This window comes from Cotesia typhae, unplaced genomic scaffold (genome assembly GCF_013202065.1).
Source record: "Cotesia typhae breed Kobodo isofemale line unplaced genomic scaffold, CoteBio_Ctyphae contig_69, whole genome shotgun sequence".
NCBI lineage: Eukaryota > Metazoa > Arthropoda > Insecta > Hymenoptera > Braconidae > Cotesia > Cotesia typhae.
Genome location: NW_027423763.1, coordinates 75,805 through 96,668, shown reverse-complemented (window position 1 = coordinate 96,668; position 20,864 = coordinate 75,805). Strand labels below are relative to the sequence as shown.

General features: G+C 30.7%; 5 protein-coding genes across 6 annotated transcripts; 4 read left to right on the top strand and 1 right to left on the bottom strand.

Moving 5' to 3' along the window:
- The first annotated feature begins 574 nt into the window (after positions 1-574).
- On the top strand, positions 575-3,676 carry LOC141532921 (uncharacterized). The gene is made up of 3 exons (XM_074251556.1): positions 575-1,339; positions 1,418-1,766; positions 2,585-3,676. The coding sequence occupies exons 1-3, from the start codon at positions 596-598 to the stop codon at positions 3,244-3,246; spliced, it is 1,755 nt and encodes a 584-aa protein (XP_074107657.1). The 5' UTR covers positions 575-595; the 3' UTR covers positions 3,247-3,676.
- Positions 3,677-4,384: 708 nt separating this feature from the next.
- Fl(2)d (Pre-mRNA-splicing regulator female-lethal(2)D) lies at positions 4,385-9,174 on the top strand. Of its 2 annotated transcripts, none has more exons than XM_074251355.1 (6): positions 4,385-4,535; positions 5,504-5,858; positions 5,931-6,055; positions 6,136-6,314; positions 6,563-6,717; positions 7,141-9,174. In XM_074251355.1, the coding sequence occupies exons 2-6, from the start codon at positions 5,609-5,611 to the stop codon at positions 7,929-7,931; spliced, it is 1,500 nt and encodes a 499-aa protein (XP_074107456.1). In that variant the 5' UTR covers positions 4,385-4,535; positions 5,504-5,608; the 3' UTR covers positions 7,932-9,174. The 2 variants fall into 2 exon arrangements, with proteins under 2 accessions (XP_074107456.1, XP_074107458.1); XM_074251357.1 differs by lacking the exon at positions 4,385-4,535 and adding an exon at positions 4,882-4,973.
- A 1,345-nt stretch (positions 9,175-10,519) lies between these two features.
- LOC141532852 (enoyl-[acyl-carrier-protein] reductase, mitochondrial) lies at positions 10,520-13,168 on the top strand. Its single transcript, XM_074251414.1, has 3 exons — positions 10,520-11,025; positions 12,184-12,636; positions 12,701-13,168. Exons 1-3 carry the CDS (start codon positions 10,597-10,599, stop codon positions 12,923-12,925), a joined length of 1,107 nt encoding a protein of 368 aa, XP_074107515.1. The 5' UTR covers positions 10,520-10,596; the 3' UTR covers positions 12,926-13,168.
- Positions 13,169-13,309: 141 nt separating this feature from the next.
- On the bottom strand, positions 13,310-16,028 carry Oscp1 (Organic solute carrier partner 1). The gene is made up of 4 exons (XM_074251415.1): positions 15,739-16,028; positions 14,899-15,218; positions 14,120-14,394; positions 13,310-14,032 (listed from the first exon to the last, which is right to left on the bottom strand). Exons 1-4 carry the CDS (start codon positions 15,848-15,850, stop codon positions 13,648-13,650), a joined length of 1,092 nt encoding a protein of 363 aa, XP_074107516.1. The 5' UTR covers positions 15,851-16,028; the 3' UTR covers positions 13,310-13,647.
- Positions 16,029-17,076: 1,048 nt separating this feature from the next.
- LOC141532781 (SET and MYND domain-containing protein 4) lies at positions 17,077-19,471 on the top strand. The gene is made up of 5 exons (XM_074251280.1): positions 17,077-18,179; positions 18,248-18,525; positions 18,605-18,766; positions 18,830-18,973; positions 19,093-19,471. The coding sequence occupies exons 1-5, from the start codon at positions 17,105-17,107 to the stop codon at positions 19,366-19,368; spliced, it is 1,935 nt and encodes a 644-aa protein (XP_074107381.1). The 5' UTR covers positions 17,077-17,104; the 3' UTR covers positions 19,369-19,471.
- The last annotated feature ends 1,393 nt before the right edge of the window (positions 19,472-20,864 follow it).

The window sequence follows — 20,864 nt, the reverse complement described above, 5'->3', positions numbered from 1 at the left end:
AAATTCCCTAAACAAAAAAGTCCCTATGATTATCTTTCAACGGTAAGTTATCATTATACTGATACTTCATAACCGACGACTGATAACATAGTTTCTAATTTAAAAAATAAAATTTATATAAATTTTTTTTTGCATTTCTGCTTATTTCGGACAGAAATACGTAAATTTCCGAAAAAAAATTTTTTCATACGCCCTTATGGCTTCCCGGAGCCACCTTGGATGCCATAAGGGCGTATAATAAAAATTCTGTTTTTTTTTTAAGTTCAAAAAAAATTTTTATATAGAAAAAAATTTTTTTTTTCATTTCTCTTAATAAAATATAGTATAAAAACTTTTAGATGTCAGCTAATGAAATAAAAAAAAATTCCCACCGATTGAAAAATTAAAAATGATAAAACAGGATTCTCATTCCAAAATTTCTTCATCTATATTTACATTTTATAATCTGTAATAAAAAAAAATTTTTTTAAATACTTAATCTTTTGTTTACTTGTGAGTATTTACATACTCTAGTACATACCGATAATTACTACGACAATCATCTAGCATGTAAAGCAAGTATTTGGATGATAGTCAGTAGTCAGTTGTGAGTCTCATGCTCGACAAGATGGAGGCATCCGGAGAAAATGGAAGCGATTCAATTTCAGCAGAAAATAATTCCGGGAAGACGCGAGTATCGTGTGATCACCGACGTTTTTCATTAACGAGTAACAAAAGTAATATCAACGATAGTTTTGCATCCGCCAGATTAAAAAATGGTGAAGTAAACGCAGACACCACGGCGCTGATCTGCATGCTGCAGTCGGTGGGATTCCAGCTGAAAAAATTTGATAAAGTTTCGAGTGTTAATGAGCTGAAGAAAAGCAATTGTAGTAATGAGCTTGTGCGTGTTACTATTGAGTGCGAGGCCTCGGGAATGCGCGCGGACCTGGAGTACAGAAACCCTCAGTGCACGTGTCCGAAGGAAGATACCAAAGCGTCTTTGTGGAACGTCAGCGGGAGCGGTACATTTCATACTGGAAGTTCCTCGAGCATCAACAACTTGGTCGCGGATGAAAAGTTCATCGAGTCGGGAAGTAATTTGCTGCCTCCGCTGGACAAAGAGACGGTTTCGCAGCTCAGAGAGTCGATGGCCCTCTTGATATTCTGGGTCAACAATCACGGAAAGCACGCTCGACAAGATGGCGAGCTTGAGGAAGATGGCGGCCAGGCTGCAGAGACATCTCTCGGGTTTCAGAGTAACTTCGATGGCAGTTTTCAGCAGAGTTTTCAGGATTTGTCCTGGTCTACTGGTGTAACGCGCTGCTATACTCAGCCGGAGTTTTGCATCAGCGATGAAGTAATTTCTATTAATAGTATAATCATAATTGATAATTGGTAAATTAAAATTGAAGTAATTTTTTATACTTACTTGCAGGTAAGAGACAGAAGATTTTCCCTAAACCCATGCGTGCCGAGAGTTCTGAAAACTCAGCCGTCCGAGGAGAAATCTGCTCCAGTGCTGATGAGACAGTCAACTTTTGAGTTCAAGGATGCTTTTGGAGAGCCGAGGAAGTCGCCGCCGAAGATTTCGAGCTCGCCGGTTACTGTTTGCTCTTCTTTGGGCCAGCTTTCTTTGCCAAGCGACGAAGAAGATGCTGGAAATTACAAGATAGGGAAATGTCTTGAGAAAGCTGGGTTCTACTTGGAAAGGGCCCGCAGGTTGTACTCTACTAAGTACATCAATGATGAGTGCTCGCCGATTGAATTCAACAATTCGCCGAGAGGTTTGTGTTTTTGGTTTTTGATTGAAAATTGAAGTTACCTCAATTTTTTAAATTTTTTTCTTCAAATTTCTCTTTTAAAAATTATTTACTTGAAATTTTTGATAATCTTCCTTATAAATTTCTTTCTGAAAAATGTTTTTCAACATTTTTTGTCTTAAAATTTCTTCTTTAAAAATTTTTTTCTTGAACTTTGTCTTTAAAAAATAATTTTTTAATTTATTTTTTATAAATTTCTTTCTTCAAAATTTTCCTTGGCATTTTTGAAATTTTTTAACTTAAAATTTCTTCTTTAAAAATTTTTTTATTGAAATTTATCTTAAAAAATTATTTATTTAGAATTTTTGAAAATCTTTCTTTAAAATATTTCTCAACATTTTTTAACTTAAAATTTTTTCTTGGAAATTTTTTTCTTGAAGTTTGTCTTTAAAAAATAATTTTTTAATTTATTTCTTATAAATTTTCTTTCTTAAAAATTTTCCTCGGCATTTTAAAAATTTTTTAAGTTAAAAGTTCTCCTTTAGAAATTTTTTTCTTGAAATTTGTTTTTAAAAAATAATTTTTATAAATTTATTTCTTCATTTTTTACTTAAAATTTAATCTTTTAAAATAATTTTCTTCAAAATTTGAAATGATTTCTTATAAAATATTTCTCAAAATTTTTGTTTAATGTTTAACTTAAGATTTATTTTTTAAAATTTATCTTCTAAAAATTTTTTTTAAAATTTTTTTCTTTCAAAATTGACTAATTATTTAAATTTCTTCTTTTTATAAACATACCACTCTCGCAAATAAAAAAATAATAAAAAATATTTTTTCAGACGATGTATTTGTGAGACCACGGGATTTGTCACGAAGCTCATCAATATCAAACAGACACAAGAGCCCAGTAACAGTTCGCAAAAAGAACCAATCCGTTAGCAAGAGTCCTTCTGTAGCAAAAATTTTAACAAAGTCAGAAATCCGTCGCAGCCTGAGCAGTACAACAACAACCTCTTCCTTACGAAAGCCAAATTCAGTGTCGTCCGTCGGGACGGGAGTATCTCCAGTAACATTGGTTCACATAAATCAAAATACAACTCCGAATCTACCTCCAAGAACACGCAGCTCAGGAACACCCTCACCGACCCAGAGGCAAGCTCTGGAGTTCGCTCAAAAGAGAACGTCACAGGCAACTTCCAGTAAGTTGGCTGCTCCAGGAACTAGAACTCTGTCCAGGCCGACAACGTCTGGAGCTAAAATAGCTGTTCCTGTAGGACCTAGAATCTCTCGTCTTGCTAATCAATCAGCTACTGCTTCTACTTCTGCTGGGGCTAATGAAGAGAAGAAATCATATCTTCCTTCTTATTCTCAAGGTCTGAGGAAGAAAAACTCAATGAGTTTTATTGAAAGCGATTCATTAAAGAATAGTAACCCTCCTTCTGTCAAAGATGGCGGCAAAAAAAGTTTTAGTTACGCGGCAACTTTTGGGTTGAAGAAATAAAAGTTTTTTTACTATTTCTTCATTCTAGCTATAATTAATTGCTTATAAAAAAGCTTATTAATAAAAAATGATTGAGTTTTTTTTTTTTTAGATAATTTATCGTGAATTTTAGAAGACATTTAGTAATTTTTTATGAAGATAAATATTAAACCATAATTGTCAGATTTATATTTTTATTTTTACATACTTTTTTATACAATTTTAATTAACCAATTTTCTAGATGGAAGAATGAAACTATTGGACAGTATTGTAAAGTTATGAACATGCTTTTTGGATTTTCGTTTTTTATAAATTGCAGATAGTATTAATCTTCCGCTTAATGTAATTATGTACGATTGCTGTAATTAATAGTTTGTAAGTTATTTAAAAAAATTTTGTATTTTCTTGATTGATAAATAATTTAAATAAATTTAATTGTATTATTAATAAGTAGTTATTGTATCTGTGAGTTAATATTACTTATATTTTAAATTTTATCATATTTGAAAATTTTTTTATTTTATTTCTTTTTCTAATCTTCGATTAAATTTTCTTAAAATATTATGAAATTCAATTTTTCATTAATTTTACCCAATTAATTTATGATTTTTAATTAAATTTGATAAAAGAAAATTTTTTTTTATAATTTTTTCACCAAAAATTTTTAAATGTCGGTTAACTTAATTTTTATTAATAAAAATACTTACAACAAATTTCACAAATAATTTTTTTTCATTTTCACATATGTCAAATTTTTTTCTAGCAATTTTATTGTCATGAAATTATTAAAAAATTTTATGACATTAAAATTAGCTGTCACTTGACAATTTTTTGATTTTCTTTAACAAAAAAATTATTTAAAAAAAATTGCTTTTTTAATTTATTAAAATTTCTACAAGTCTATTTTTTTTTTTGCTATAATTTATTCGTTAAAAAAAATTAAAACAATTGTGAAGTGACAGCTAAAAATTTTCAATGTCTATAAACTGCAATGTTATGTTTTTAATAATAGATTTTTAATAAAAAAATTAAAAAAGTCAGATGTCAGCTGATTTCATTATAAAAATTCTATTGGATAATTTAAAAAAATTTTCCCACATTTAGTAAGCGCCATTTTGTAAGCGCTAGTTTCCAAGCGAGCAGCACGCAAGCGGCATCTCTATGAAAATAGTAAACGAAATTTTTTTCCGGTGAGTCGTTGATCTTTCGCTCACAATAAATGTGGTTATTTTTTCAGTCCAGTCCAAGTGATAATTTCAATAAATCATAATAAAACAATTAAAAAGTGATAATTAACAATAACCACCAGGTAATGTCAAATTGAATCTCAATAACTTAAATGATAATCCAGTCTTGAATAATTTTTTTCATTCATTCACCTATCATTATTGGTTTAAATTCACCATTATTATTATTGCAACCATCACGGCACATAATGTAATTAAATCCAATTGTTTCTTTGAATGATCACAGTGAATTAAAAACTACGTCTAGTCGCTATCAATTTAGATTAATCAGTCATACAAACAATTTGTTCTTACCAAATACATAGTTATTAATCCAGTTAATGATTACGAGGCCATTTTGAAATTATGGCGTCTCATTTTTTTTTTTTTCGATTTATTGTTTATCGTTAATTATTATTAGTAACAAGTGACTGCTATTGAGATTTTTACTTTAATTAAAATTATTACACTCAAATTTCCAGACACTTGATAATTTTTTTTTTTTTAAATTTAAAAAATAAGTAAGTACTTGCAGAATATTTTTAAATAATTGTTTTTATAGTTTTTTTTACAATAATTTATTTTCAAAAATATTAAAATTAATTTAGCAGATATTTAATAATTTTAAAAAATGTTAAAAAATAAATTACAGCAAAAAAAAATTTACATGTAGAAATTTTAATTAATTAAAAAGACAATTTTTTTAAAATTATTTTTCAAATCAAATTTGCTTGTTAAATTTTATAAAAAATTATTTTAAACACTTGAAGAATAATTTTTTTAATTGAAAAAAAATTTTTTGAATTTTATACAATAATTAATTTTCAAAAAATTAATTGAAGTTTAAATTTAAATTTTTAAGACATTAAAAAAATTTAGATTTAAAAATAACAATTTTAGAGATTATATTATTATTATTATTATTATTATTATTATTGGTAATAATAATAATAATAATATTATATAATTTTTCTCAAATAAAAAATATTTAATTTTAAAATTAAAAAAAATTTTTTTTTTTTTTTTCATAAATAATTTTTTTTTTTTTTAGGTCAATGTTAGGAAATTAAAATAAAAAGGCTAAGTAAAAAAAGCCTTAGTGGATCAATCACCAATTGCTTAAACTACACCACAATTGGATAATTAAACAAAAACAATGGCTGAAGAGAGCACGGGGGACAGTAAGCAGGGTCAATTGTCACCACGAAGTCCTTCGGGAGCTGGAGTTGCCGGTGGAGTGGTCAATAAGCCGACTAGTCCAAGATCACCGGCAGCTAAGCCGACGAGAAGGGTCAGGTTGACGGAGCAACAGTTGGAGGCTGCCAGCAAGGAAGAACTTGCTGGAAAATGGCGTGAGCAGGAATCCTATATTGAGATACTGGAGGCTCAGGCTTCTGCCCAGGAAGGTACTGATTTTATTTATATATACTGGTAATATTTTAGAACTGTTATTAACTCAATATGTTTTATTTTTTCAGGAGAATTGGCGAGCTTAAAAGAGTCTGAAGAGAAATTTCGTCAGCAGTTTACAGAAGCGTCTTACCGTGAAAAAATTTTAGTAAGAAGACTTACGTCCAAGGAACAAGAGTTGCAAGATTATGTTGTAAGACTTGGTTTATTTAAAAACTTTTATTTTATTTATTTAAAATAATTTTATCAATAATTACAATATATTTTATTTAGAGTCAAATAACAGAATTAAAAGCTGCTCAAGCACCATCAGTATCTTCATTGCGATCAGCGTTATTGGACCCAGCGGTTAACATTTTAATACAAAAGCTTCGCCAAGAGTTGATAACGACCAAAGCGAAGTTGGAAGACACGCAGAATGAATTGAGTGCATGGAAATTTACTCCCGATAGGTAAGAATTATTATTTTTTATCTATAAATATTTTTTTTTTTTTTATTAAGAGGCACAACTAGTGTGACTGTCTAAAAAAAAGGCGATTTTTAGGAATTAAAAAATTGACAAAATGGCGGCATTTTTGAAAAAAAAATTCTATCATTTTATTTGAATAAACCAAAGCTGTAAAAAATTAAATAAATTATAGTTTTATGTAAATATTTACACTATATAAAATTTAATAAATTTTAATTGCTATTTTACAGTAATACTGGTAAGCGCTTGATGGCAAAATGCCGTCTGTTGTATCAAGAAAATGAAGATCTAGGACGCATGATTTCAAGCGGACGAATTGCAAAGCTAGAAGGTGAATTAGCGCTACAAAAAAGCTTCAGTGAAGAAGTCAAAAAATCACAATCAGGTAAATCTATATTATTAAGAGATTAAAAAAAATTTTGTCTTCAAAATAATCATATAAACGTCAATAGTTAAGAAAGTACAGAACATTTTAACAAATATCTTGTGAGCCAATGACATTTTTAAAGATATAAACTCACCTTGAAATTATAATCATCGAGACCTTTCATTTGAGTACCCACATCAATTTTTTATATATTTATATATATTATATATATGAAAATATGAAAAATATATGAAAATGCATGTGGGTACTCAAATGAAAGGTCTTGATGAGTGTAACATCAGGATGAGCTTATATCATTAAAAATGTCAATAGTTAAAAAAGTACAGTGCAATTTAGTAAAATTCATTGTTTAAAAAAAAAAAAATTATTTATTTATCTTTAATTATTTACTCGATAAATAAAAAAAAAAATTATTTTTAGAACTGGACGAGTTTCTCCAAGACCTCGACGAAGACGTCGAAGGTATGCAGTCAACCATATACTTCCTGCAGCAAGAGCTGCGTAAAGCTCGTGAGTCAGTGACACTGCTCCAGCAAGAGAACTTGGCACTGAAGTCGCTGCCGAACGAGAACAATCTGTCAAACGGATTGTCCCCTCACACGCCGCCGATAATAAAAAAAGAGGAAGAACAAGACGAGCTGGAGAACGAAGTAATAATGAGCAAATCGCTGGCGATTGAGCCGGAGGAGTACAAAGAGGTGGATGAAGATGGAGCTTGCACCCCGCCGCTGAAGAACCAGGTGGCGATCCCAGCGACTCAGGAGAACGACGAGAGCTCCAGTGATTCCGCGGCTTTGATAATAAAAGTCGAGAACGAGGAACTGACTGATCGTGAGAACGAGGAGGATGAGAGTAAAAGTGGGAGGACGTTGAGAAGGACTAAGGGTGCTAAATGTTGTAGTAGCGGTAGTAGTAGTAGTGCTGGTGATAAAACAAATGGTGATGACTCGACCTGCTCTAGGACTACTAACGCCCTCAGGCTAAGAGACAGGGGTGATTGCCGGACCGTTGACAGTAGGGGGGACCGGGAGAGGACTAAACGCGATAAAAGTGCACATAGTAGTGATGAAGAGCAGCATCACCAGATCAGAGACTGCGGTAGGTTAAAAAAGAAAAGACGTGAAAGTATTTTGTCTATTGATTACAATGACGCTGACGATGATGCGATTGTTTTAACAAATGGGGAAACGTTACAGAGCGATCCCGAATAGTTCTGTTTAAATTATATTCATGGAATTCTTAGGTAACGCCCTCTACTTTTTAACTGATACGGTTATTGTAAAGTGTCAATTTTTATGATCATTTTATTTTTTTATTTTTCTTCTGATCAGGAAACTGACAACTTGGTTGGAATTTTGCCACCGAGTAGATTCGAAATATTTGTAATTATTCTTGTTATAAATTAGAAGGTGAATATTATGAGAGAAATAATTTTTCTGGTGAGAGATATAATTCAAAATGGCGGACTTACTCACTCTAAGCAGGTATCCAGCGCTACTAGTGTTGAATTCATCAACTTGAACTAAAGACTAGTTAGATAAAATTTTTTTTCATGAGGTTACTGACAAATTATCCGTTTTTTTTTGGGATAAAGTACTTTGAATTATGAAAAAGATTTTGCAGAAAATTATTAATATTACCACTAGTCGTGCTTCGAGTGAATAAGTAATTGATAATTTATAATAATTTTTAATTTATCTACGTTAGTTTTTTTTAATTGGTTGTTTGAATATTGTAATATAGTAGTATTTCGATATTTAAAAGTGAGGGCGTTGTCCAAGAATGACTTTTAGAAACTGAAATTCAAAATGGTAGTTTTTAAAACATGATTGATTATTTTTTTGTTATGACTTTGGAGCAAAATTTTTATTTTATTGATTGTTGAAAAAAAAATTCGTGAATGTTTTGTAATAATATAAATTTTTCTTTTATTTTAAATTTTAATAGTTGTAAGTTCAATTTTTTTTTTTTTTTACTGAAGTGAGTTTCGTAGGCATGAATTTTGCAGATTATAATTTGTAAAAATTTGTTGAATAAGTAATTTAATTTGTCTAAAAAAAATTAACTTTTGCAAAATAGCCTTTTGAATTTCAGATTCTTAATTATACACTTCCAAATTATAAAAGGAGACCGCAAGCTTTTAAATTTTGTCAATATTAGGATAAATAAAAACAGATAAAAATTTTTTCGACTGGTGATGATTTAAATATTAGACGATTGGTTTTGAAAGTTTTAATTTTCGTCACTTTCTGGATTCTATAAAACTAAATTTAAAATATCAGAATTCAAACAGCCAGCACATTTTTATTCTAACTAAAATGAAGTTTTCTTCATTTCACAGGCTGCAGTCTCCTTGAAAATAATTTTTTATTATCGCAATATTTTTTTTGTAATTCCAATTTCATCACAAATTTTATTCTTTCAATAAATCATAGATATATTGCTCTAATAAAATTATCGTCATCACCATTTTTTATTTTTTTTTTTGATAATTGCTACTTTTGACTGGAAGTCTTGAAATGTAAATTTATAAATAAATATGAGATTAAATGATAATATTACATAAATTTTCAATTATATGTATAATAAAATTTATTGAAAAAAAAAATGATACTGTATGATAATAATTATTAATTATTAAAGTTAATTAAATAAATAACTAATTGATATTAATGTATAAAATTCGAGGGCAATCAGAATAAAAAACTACTTATTAAAAAATTAATTAGTTAATTAAAATGAATGATTGCAATTTTAATTATTGCGATTTACTAGTTTGGTGTATAGTAAAAAATTATCTCGACGTGAAGATTGAAGTAATTAAGTTTATAAATTTATCGTCCATTTGTAATTTTGAATGAATGAAATTTTTGAAAGAAAAAAAAAATAATTTTTTTCCTTTCAAAATCAATTTTTTTTTTTTTTTTTTTTTAGTTTTTGTGTGTTTCGATTTTAAAGATCAAAGAATGTACAAAATATGTAAATGCATCAATTTTATAAAAAAAAAAAAAAAAACGTAATTAAAAATTTTTTACTTGTTTTTCTTTTTTTGCATGTTATATAATTTTATAAATTCAATTTTAATTATGTAAATGATTAATATTACCCAACCGGTGTTTTTTTATTATTCTACTAATTTTTTAAATTTTTTTAACAAGTCAATTGTTATAAAAAAATTTTTTTCTTAAATTTGCAATTATTATTTTTTTAAATTTCAGTATGTAGCATTTTTTTGCTATACTTTTTTTTATTGTAATTTAATTATTATAATTATATCATTATTATTATTATTTAATTATATAATTATAAAAACGATAATACTTACAAAAATTAAAATAAAATAACACTCACAGTTTTTTAAATTTTTTAGAAATGAAATTTATTTTTTTTAGTTTTTTTGTAATAATTTTTTTCAAAAAAAAATTTGTAAAAATTTTGAAATGTCGGCTGCCTTAATTTTCATTCTAAAAATTTTTTTCAATTTTCATATGTGAAATTTCGCGCTAATAATTTGATTATTAAATTTTTTTAAAATTTCTATTTTTCAATTTCAGTGTCATCCATCCAGTCTTATAATTTAGATGAAAAATATGAAAATATATCATGTAAGCAAACTATTGATAATGTGATTGGTTAAATATATCATAAGCATAAAAATATATGCAAACCCTAAAATTTGCGCGCGCAAATTTGAATTCTAGTAAAAAATTGATTTAAATTTCTACGCATGCGGAGTCTAAAAAAATTTAGTAAAATGGCCACCTAGCGGCGCTGTGTTTGAAAAATCATAACCTACAAACAACCAATAATCAAAACAATTTAAACTCTACTTCTCTAGTGAACCGTGACAAAAAATATCTAATCGTCTTGTAAAAAATGTCTCGTGCTCTGAGTAACTTGTTTATAAGAACCGTGAAAACTAATTCCGTGTACAAAAAAAGTATCTCGCGTGATTTCAGTAAATCTTGTCAACAAAAAGGACGCGCGTTGATTTACACCGAGTACGGAGATCCTGCAGAGGTTCTAAAATTAACAGAAGTGCCTGACAAGAAGCCAGAAGCTAACCAAGTTGCTGTTAAATGGCTTTTGTCGGCGGTAAATCCGGCAGATATTAATACACTGCAAGGTAAATACCCAAGCCGTCCTTCCTTGCCTGCTATCGCGGGGAATGAAGGTGTCGGAGAGGTCGCTGAAGTCGGAGGGAATGTTACTGATTTGAAAGTTGGCGATCGCGTGGTTCCTAATGCTAACAATATCGGTACTTGGGCCATCCGCGGGACCTACGAACCTGATGTTTTGATGAAGGTTTGTAGCTTTTTTATTTTTGGTAATTTTACAGTGAATTTTAGATTTAAGTTCACCCGTTTTTATTACTTTGAAAAATAAATAATCCAGGTAATACAATCTTCGTGAATTTACATTCAGCCAATTTAGTGAACGTCGATATGGCGTAATATTTATTATTATAAAATTTGAATGTATACTATATATTGTATGTATTAAATGTAATTTGGAAGGCCCCGAGGGGCTTAGACTCCATGGTCTATAAATAAAAAGATAATAATGTTCATCACGTCTCAAATTATAAATGAATATAAATTTGCTTTCAAGTCTTTTAGATAAATCTACCAGGACAACTGAACAATAATCAATAATTTGAATTTCATCATTTTTAATTCTTTTCAATCAATATTTTTAAACAAGATAGTATCGTGGCAGAGACAATTAATTTGTACAATTAGCCTTTCTTTATTCCATTCTTATAATTTAGATGAAAAATATATCATGTAAGCAAACTATTCGTAACGCGATTGGTCAAATATATCATAAGCATGAAAATATATGCAAACCCGAAAATCAGGCGCGCGCAAATTTGAATTCTAGTTTCTTTAAAATTCTTACTGGGAGCAAATCTTTTTGATAAGTAAAAAAAAAGTATAAAGTGTCAAAAATTGGTACTGATAATAATTTATAGCGGAAAAAAAAATTCTTAACTTTTAAAAATCGATTAAAAAAATGGTAATTATTTAAGGTCTATTACCGGATTATTCTTAAAAGTTGAAGGATGAATAGAAGTTCAAAATAGCAAATTTTTAAAAAAATCGAAAAATACACAAAATTTTAAAAACACGATTAAAAACTTAAAACTAAAAAATTTCGATTAAAAATACTTTGAATATTTTTTTTATCTCTTTTTCTGAAAAGGAAATTTAAAAACGAAAATTTTGAAAAAAAAATTGAATTTCAACCATTATTAAAGAAATTACGAGCAAAAAATTAAAAAAAAGTTTATACGTTGTTAATAAACCGTTTAGTTAAACAAAAACAACCATTAGTAAAAGCGAATAAGGGATTGGTCTATGAGAAAGGTAGCACTAGCGATTGAAAGTGAAAGAAATAGCAAAGTATAGTCTTTGGCGTGATTGAGCTACCTTACTAATGAAATGAGTGGTTTTTCTTCAGATTCCCAAAACTTTGGGCGCCGTTGAAGCTAGTATGTTCATCGTAAACCCTTGCACTGCCTACAGAATGTTAAAAGACTTTGAAAAACTCTCGCCAGGTGACACTGTGATTCAAAACGGTGGAAATTCCGCGGTTGGCCAACTGGTCATCCAGCTTTGCAAGGCTTGGAATCTTAATAGCGTAAACGTTGTCAGAGACCGTGAAGATATCGAAGTTTTGAAGAAAGATCTCAAGGGCATTGGGGCCACTGAAGTTCTGACAGAAAGCGAATTGCGGACTACAGATCTGTTCAAAAGTAAGAAACTACCCACGCCAAAATTGGCCCTCAATTGCGTCTGTGGTCAGAATGCTGTTGATGTTCTCAGGCATTTAAGGGCTGAGGGCACAATGGTCACTTATGGAGCTATGTCCAGAGAACCGCTTACTGTTCCTGCTTCAGTGTTGATTTTCAAGGTGACTTTTGTTTTAGCGTTTTGATATTAAGAAACGCGAGGTTAATTTTAATTTCTTCTTTTAGAATATTTCGATTAAAGGATTCTGGATGACGGCTTGGAAAAAGGCGCATGGAAACTCGGAGGAAAATACTAAAATGTATGAAGAAATAGGAAAATTATTTGAGGCTAAAAAGTTACAACCTCCGCCGTATAAAATAATTAAGTTGTCCGACGAAAAAGCTATCGCGCAGGCGCTCAAGATGGACGGAAAAATTGGGGTTAAATTTATTATTGATCTTACGGCTTGATTAAGTACTTTTATGACAACTTTTGTAATTAATAAGTATACGATAAGTTATTTTTTAAAGACGGATTTTGAAGAGACATGAAAATAATTATTTTGGTTTATAATACTTGTTATTAGCCAATACAGATTTAAGGTTATATAGAGACAAGTTGTAAAAGGTTATTGCATTTTCCGTGTAGAATTTCATTTATAAGTGTATTTGTTTTTTATTATGAAAAATAAATTATTGAAACAATAAATAAAAGGTTTTAAAAATTATTATTTAAGATTTTTTATAGGGATCAAGCGTCTAGAAAAAATATTAAACCCTAACATGTGATTTAATGTTGATTAAACAGTTAGTGCACGACCCCTATTACTGTTCTCTTTAACCCTTCAATGTATGAATTTTGAAGTTTTTTTTATATATATAATGACCCTATATACTTTATTGTAATATTAAATATATTTTCTTCATATATTTACCATAAAAAATACAATTTTTTATCACTTTCATTAATTAGTATGAAAAATTGAAGAAATACTAAAGATGTATTAATTAACTGCAAACATAAATTACTAGTGAAAGATATAAAATATAACGAATAAAAATGAAGCAGTTGATAAATAAAATAATAGAATAATACTGATTGACAATAAAATTGAAGTAAAGTGGATAAAAAATTAAACAATAAAACCAACTTATTAATCTCAAAACAAAAAAAAATTAAACACTCTGATTAATCATTGAGAATTTTCATCAAGAAGCTGCAAAAGATTTACTTTGTTCTCGATACCGTCTTCAGTGAGAAAGTCCGCGCAGATATTCTCCAATTTGTTCTTGTACTCATCGTTAATCTTTATCATATCATTAATTTCGTGTTGGTCATCATCTTCTTTAGTGTCAGAAGTTTTATTGCCCTGGTCCTCGGTTTTCACATCAATATCATCGAACAAATCGAGGCTGAAGGTCCTCGTAGAAGATGTATCCTCAGTTCCCAATTGGGCTGCTAGCATTCCAAGTTCAGCTTTGGTTCCCTTGTCTTTTATGAACATCTTGTTCCTGTTAGAGGGCGGTAATTTCTCCTTCTGCGGCTTTATTGTTACAAATGAGTAGTTCATTGTATATCTGTAGCCGAAAAATCATGATTAGGTAATATAGTTTTCAAAAAATTACAGTACCAATTAATCTGAAATAAACTACTATACTACTCACATATTTCTTCCTAAAAATGTAACGCGCTCCCCTAGTAGTTGCAAAGACCCGACTCTTAAATTCTGCGGAATTTGCAGCAATTCAATTGACCCTAACTCTTTGCTCATTAGATCAAACTTTTCGTTGTAATTCCGTGCATTAATGTTAAAACTCGTGTCCTCATTCTGCAGGCCCAATTTCATGAGAATTGACACACGGACATTGATGTCACTCAGTAAGTCCAAGCACTCATTTCGCGCTTCCCATATTTCGTTGCAGGTTAATTTACCGTACTTCTACATGAAACAGTTTATTAATTAATGTCATATATCAAGGCATCAATTTCAATAATAAAAACTGCTAATCCCATAATAAAATTGAGATGAAATGTATGTGACATCAAACTATTCGTAACGTGATTGGTCGAATATATCATGAGCATGAAAATATATGCAAACGCTATAGTAAGGCGCGCGCTTGCGCGCGCAAATTTGAATTCTAGTCTTAATATTAAAATAGAGATTAAATGTATGTGAAACCAATTTATTCGTGATATGATTGGTCGAAAATAACTATTCTTATTGTGATTGGTTGAAAGTGAATATAATATACATAAATTACATATAAATATATCATGACAATAAATATGAGGCGCGCGCTTGCGCGCGCAAATTCAAATTCTAGTCTAGCAAAAATTTGTCCAGATGGTTGGTAAAAAATTTTGAACCAGACTCGCGTGAGAAACGAAAAAGACTAACAGAAAAACTATCTTAATTATTTAAATCAGTAATAATTATTACCTTGATAATTAGTTCGTGGACGGCAGTGATTTTTTCGTGAACTCCATTGCGAGAAATCATGTTTCGTAAGGCATCAACATGGTTTAATGTTAACAGAATGACTTCTCGAGGTCCCGTAGCTATTGATAACTGAAATTTCACCATCATCATCATCAAGTCAAACAGTTTGTTCATACTGTCCTGGTCCAAGCGCATTATTGAGCATAAAGCAATCTTCTCCAAAGTCGAACGAATCCAACTTAAACTTGAAATCGGCGAATCGGTGAATATTGCTGATATTATTTTTGGGTCAACTAATGCAGCTGTTATGTCGTCTATAACTAAATAAATAAATTGACGAAAATATATATAATTTCTTATGGACTAGAAATTTAAATAGCGCGCCTTAATTTCAACCAATAAGGAATCAGGTCCCATTTTTTTGAGAGTTTCGACTATTGACTAACTTCACACACTCATGCATTTTTATTGTCGGGTAAGTATACAAAATAAATTACAAAAATTAGATTTAACTGTACTGAAAGAAAGAGAGTGAAAAACTTAAAAATTTTAATGACTTTATTAATTTTAATAATTGGGCCTGAAAACTCTACAGTTTTATTTAGTTGAAATCTAAATTGAAATGGGAATCAAAAAATTTATTTTTGAAAATCTCGATATCAGCCGCACGCAATAAGTCAGCAGGATGTTCTTCCCATAATCGTATAGCAGTAACACATAATAAATTATTATAGTAATGTATAATAAGGAAAATTTTTTCAAATTTATTAAAGATTTTTGATTTTTGATTTCGACAATTGTAATTATTACATAATAGCACACATTTTTTTTCTTTTTTACCTGTAGAAGTTTTGCGTGAATTTATTTTCTGCGCCTTTAGCCTTTGTTGCAGCACATATAACATTTCACCACCCATATTCAAATAAATTAACGGATTGCAATGGAGAGACATTTTTTTATTAATTTTTGACAACAACGATAAATTTCTTCTATTAAAACGAAAAAATTGTCTGAATTTTTAGCCGATTAATATATTTTGACTCTACGAATTTTTAACAATAGCGTCACAGTTTTGGAAGTTAATTTCATTATGACCTAAAATATCAAGGAAAAGAAAATAAAGAATTGATTTGTTGTTACTGTTATTACTATGGTGACTTGTAGCGACTATGCGCATGAATTGCTTCGATTCAACGATCAAGGTCTTTATGGACATACGTGCGCATTAAGTACACGTGCTATTTAATAAATTGTTTTGATACAATGGATAGCTATCGTCGCCAGCTGTTGGATAAAATTTTAAGAGATTGTACTTTAAAAATTCTGTAAAATTTTACTGAATTCAAGAATTATGATTTCGTAAAATTTCACCGAAATTTTGATAAATTCGCTAGAATTATTTATTAAAATTTTATAAAAATTTCAGTTAATTCGTTAAAATTTTCTCTGAAGAAATTTTCGGGAAAAAATTTCTTTGGATCAAAAAATTTGATCGGTTTTGAAAAAAATGAAATTTTTTTATAATTCAAATTTTTCATTTGAATTTTGACATTCAAAAATTTATAGTCAAAATTTTTTGAAGCACCAGAATGAATTTTATCATCAAAAACAGTATAAAATTTTAATTAAAATTAGAAAACAAAACAGATAGTCCTACAAATCGATTAGCCAAAAAAAAAAAAAGATCAAAATTTTTGCCCGAATTTTTCCGAAAACATAAATATCATAAATATTTAATGAAGAGTTTTTCAAACTGAAAAAAAAAAAAAGATCGAAAATACTTTAAGTAAATCAAGAACGTTAAAATTTTTTTACAACTTCGACCAGATCATCAGTTCCAGATTATTAAAGTTAAAGTTTTAATTTTTGAACCGGGAATCTTGTAAAACTTTTAAAGGCTATTTTTTCGTAACTTTTTTTCCATAGAATATCGATAAAGTATTTTAAATTACAAAAATTCTATCCCTTAAAATGAAAGGAACTATCTTCATTCCCATGGCATAGAATAAACATCTTACACTTTAAATTTAGACATTAAAGTCTCCCGAAACACGTGTGTCCCATCGCAAACGTTGTTCTAAAAATACTTAACGTCAAATCTCTCGAGCTTCAGTAAGTCAGTCATCTGTTTCGCTGCCAGTTTGGTACAACCTACTCTCTACGTACGATCTTTAAAAACTAAAATTTTTCCAAACGCGATGATAAAATGGACGGAATCCTTGAAGTGTTGAGTAAAAAATTGACCGATAAAAAGAAGCATGGTGAGTGTTTTGAGCGTTATTCCCAGTTAAAAACCGACGAAGAACGCGTAATATTCACCCTAAACTTGCTGATAGACTACAATATAACTTTTTCTATAAAAAGTGAAGAGAAAAACTTGTTTCAAGCCCGTGAATTCAACACCAAAGCAACCAAATTGCTGATAGACAACCCCTTGAATTGCGACTTCGACCTAATAATCGAATTATACACAAAAAGCATCGCGTATGCGCCCGGGTCATGTGAGTTGTCTCTGGCGTACGCCAACAGATCGGCTACACTGTTCAAGGCGCATTTGTATGAAGACTGCCTTCGCGATTGTGAACGCGCTTTGAAGTTAAACTACCCGGACAAGTGGAAGGCGAAGTTATTCGCGCGAAAAGCGCTATGTCTGAGTTACCTAGCGGGCCCTGGTGAAAGCTCAGACCCAAAAGTAGCGGAAACCTTGGAGCAGGTGCGCTTGTGGCTGCCCAAGATGGACGGAAAGGACTCGGGAGTGAAGTTGGTCGAGAAAACCCTCAACAGCTTGCATCTGATGAGTCAAAGTGAGGCTGCGTTCATCAAACTTGAGGACGAGCGCCATTTACCGAGCATCAGTGCTGATAATGAAGAAATCTGCGGAGCTACATCCGCGGTAGCTGTGGAATTCTCTGAGCAGTATGGAAAATATGTTCGGGCTACTCGAGACATTAAAGTTGGAGAAGTTTTGGCTGTCAACGAAGGCTATGCGACTGTTTTGATGCTCGATAAGATTTACACGCACTGTACGCATTGCTTGAAGCAGACCTGGTCCGCCATTCCGTGCAATTTTTGCGTCTACGCGGTGTTTTGTAACGAAGAGTGTCGGAGAGACGCTTGGGAAGGGTACCACCAGGTGGAGTGTCGAGTCACCGGCCCGATTGTGGCTATGGAGATGAACCACATGGCACTTATGGCTCTTAGGTTGCTGGTCTCTGCTGTGAAGCAAGCTGGAGATCTTCAAGCTCTGAAGGATTTGTTGATAGGAATTGATTTCCAAACTGGTAAGAACTTTCTGGTTGTTATTGATTCTGACTAGCTGGATGGAGACTGATTGTCCTGGGCTTTTCAGATATCAGGAAGAATGGGTTCACAGATGGTAAGCTAGATGGCAGCAAGTATGCTAGTGTCTACACCTTGGCGAGGAATACTGAACGAAGGTCAGTGCCTGATTTATTTGGTAGGTCGCTCAATGCAGCCTTCATTACGTATTTATTGGCGACGGAGAGTTCTATCCTGGGGGAGCACTTGAAAGGCGGCTTGCCGGAGGTTTTGAGTCATCCATGGGCCACTTTTGTTGGCGGATTGGTCATGAGGCACCTCCAAATTATTCCTAGCAACGTTCACAGTGTAGGTTTTGCACGCCTCATAACGCGAAACAATTAAGGTAGTGGTTTACTCCTTTGTAATGATGATTTATGAATTTTAGGTGACTGAAGATAACTTAGATCAATTACCAATCGACAGAGCAGCTGCTCTCATGCCATTTTACAGTCTTTTTAATCATAGCTGCAATCCGATGGTCGACAGACGATCGTTTGGCAAAAAAATTGTTATGATTGCTATAAGCCCGATTAAAAAAGGCGAGCAGGTAATTTTTACATTGCCAATTAGGGTTTAGAATTGAAAAATTAATTTTTTTTTCCTTTCTAAGATTTTTGACAATTACGGCCAACATTATGCGATAACTTTGAAGGCTAAAAGAAGACAGAAATTGTTACAGCAGTACCATTTTACTTGTTCCTGTCAGGCTTGTACTGAAAGTTGGCTTCTCTACGGTAGCTACAAATCTTACAAGGTATACACCATGTTTATTGTAAAAATTATTATAAAATACACAGTTATGAAGATAAATAATTGATGAATAGTTTGAGAAAGTTTGTGAATTGATTAATTGAAATTTTGAATCTTTTACAGGATCAAGAGCTGTCAAAGACCGTAAAAAAAGAAATTTCAAACGCATTGACGAAATTGGATGAATATTACGCTCTAGCGGCTAGAGGAGACGTCGAAGATAAGCCAGAAATTATTGACAACTTAGGTAACATGCTGAAAATTCTCTACAAACACGTCAAGTTACCCTGCACGGAGGTTAACAACGTCGTAGAAATTTGGAAAAAAGTTTACTCTTTGCTCGGCAATCGCTTGCAATCGCTAAATAGTGATACCATCACCACTATTATCAATATTTAAATTCTATCATCGATATTTATAAGACGCACTTACTTCTAATGGAGATCTTATCGATAATTTGTATTGTTTTTGTATCTAAAAATTTTTCAAATAAAAAAGTCATTTTTTCATAGATAAATTGAGTGATAATCTAATTCCTACACGGAAAATAGTACATTACACCCCTGGGGAAGGAAAATAAGAAAAGCTTCAAATCACTTTTGTCCCGCTGCGCTAAACAAAGTTGCCGCTTTCCGCCTTCGTCCGACAAAAAAATAGTATACAGTGTAATATACTAATTCTTTCCTTACGTAAATATATCCAACACAGAACATTATTCAACAATAAATAAGTATTTTAAAAATCTGATTCAACATTGGATGTTACAACATACACTGATCTTTAATACGCTTTTTATATAGCTGCATAAAATATTTTGTAAAATATTAGTCATAAACATCGTCTAAAATCAAGCTCTCAAAAATATGGCAATATGATCTTCAAAACCCGGGACTCATGGTAAGCCTATTTATATAATAAATAATCTTCAAATCGAAAACATTTATTTTGTTGAAGATATTTGGTAACCTTTTAAAGTTATAATTTAGAAAAATAATTGGAAAAGCTATTAGAGCTTTACATAAATCATTATATTAGATACTTTTAAGCCATGCGCTAGACGCAATTAATTCTTTACTTAAATTTACTCGAAAAAATTTTGCCTGCTAAGCAACGCTCATTTAGTTGGTGGAGGGGGTATCCGGCACGTGACCGTCCATGATAAAAAGATGGATAAAACTTGATTAGATTTGGGATTTTTGTGACACTGCGTCATCAAATTTCCTAGTTTAAACCAATGATGATACAGGAAATTGTATGTACTTATCACCGAATATTTTTGGTGCGTGTAGGTATTTTCAGTATGTGTCTTGAAAAAACAAAATTAGGAATGAAGATAAAGGGATGAAAATTTATGATGTATGAGCCTGCGAAGCTCCCTGAGGTTCTTTATAGATACAAACATCTAAGTCTGATATCTAAGTCAAATATCTGATTTGTATAGGAATCTATATGGGAAGGTTTCATGAAGAAATCAATGAGATTCAATGTAGAAAAGTATACATTTATTTATAAATTCACATACGAAGATAGGAAAATGATCAGCAAAGCTATTGGCGTGTGTCAAAGATTTGAGACTCCATAAGTTAAATTTGATGTAAAAATTATCAATACAAGTTCCTCCTGAGTCATTCGGTCTAGTTACACCACTGAAATACGGAATATAACCACCATCTAGAAAATTTGATAAGAGATATTTTCTTGATCTAAGAATTTATTTTGGAAGACAAATGATTATTTTGCTTTAAGAATTTCTTGTCTTGATTTAGATTTTCTTGGCTTAAGAGCTATATTATCTTCAATCGATAAATTTAGTTTTTGAACCAAAATAACATTATCGTTTAAAAAACTTAAAATAATTCATCAAAGTATATTTCAAAAACTAAATAGTCTTTAAT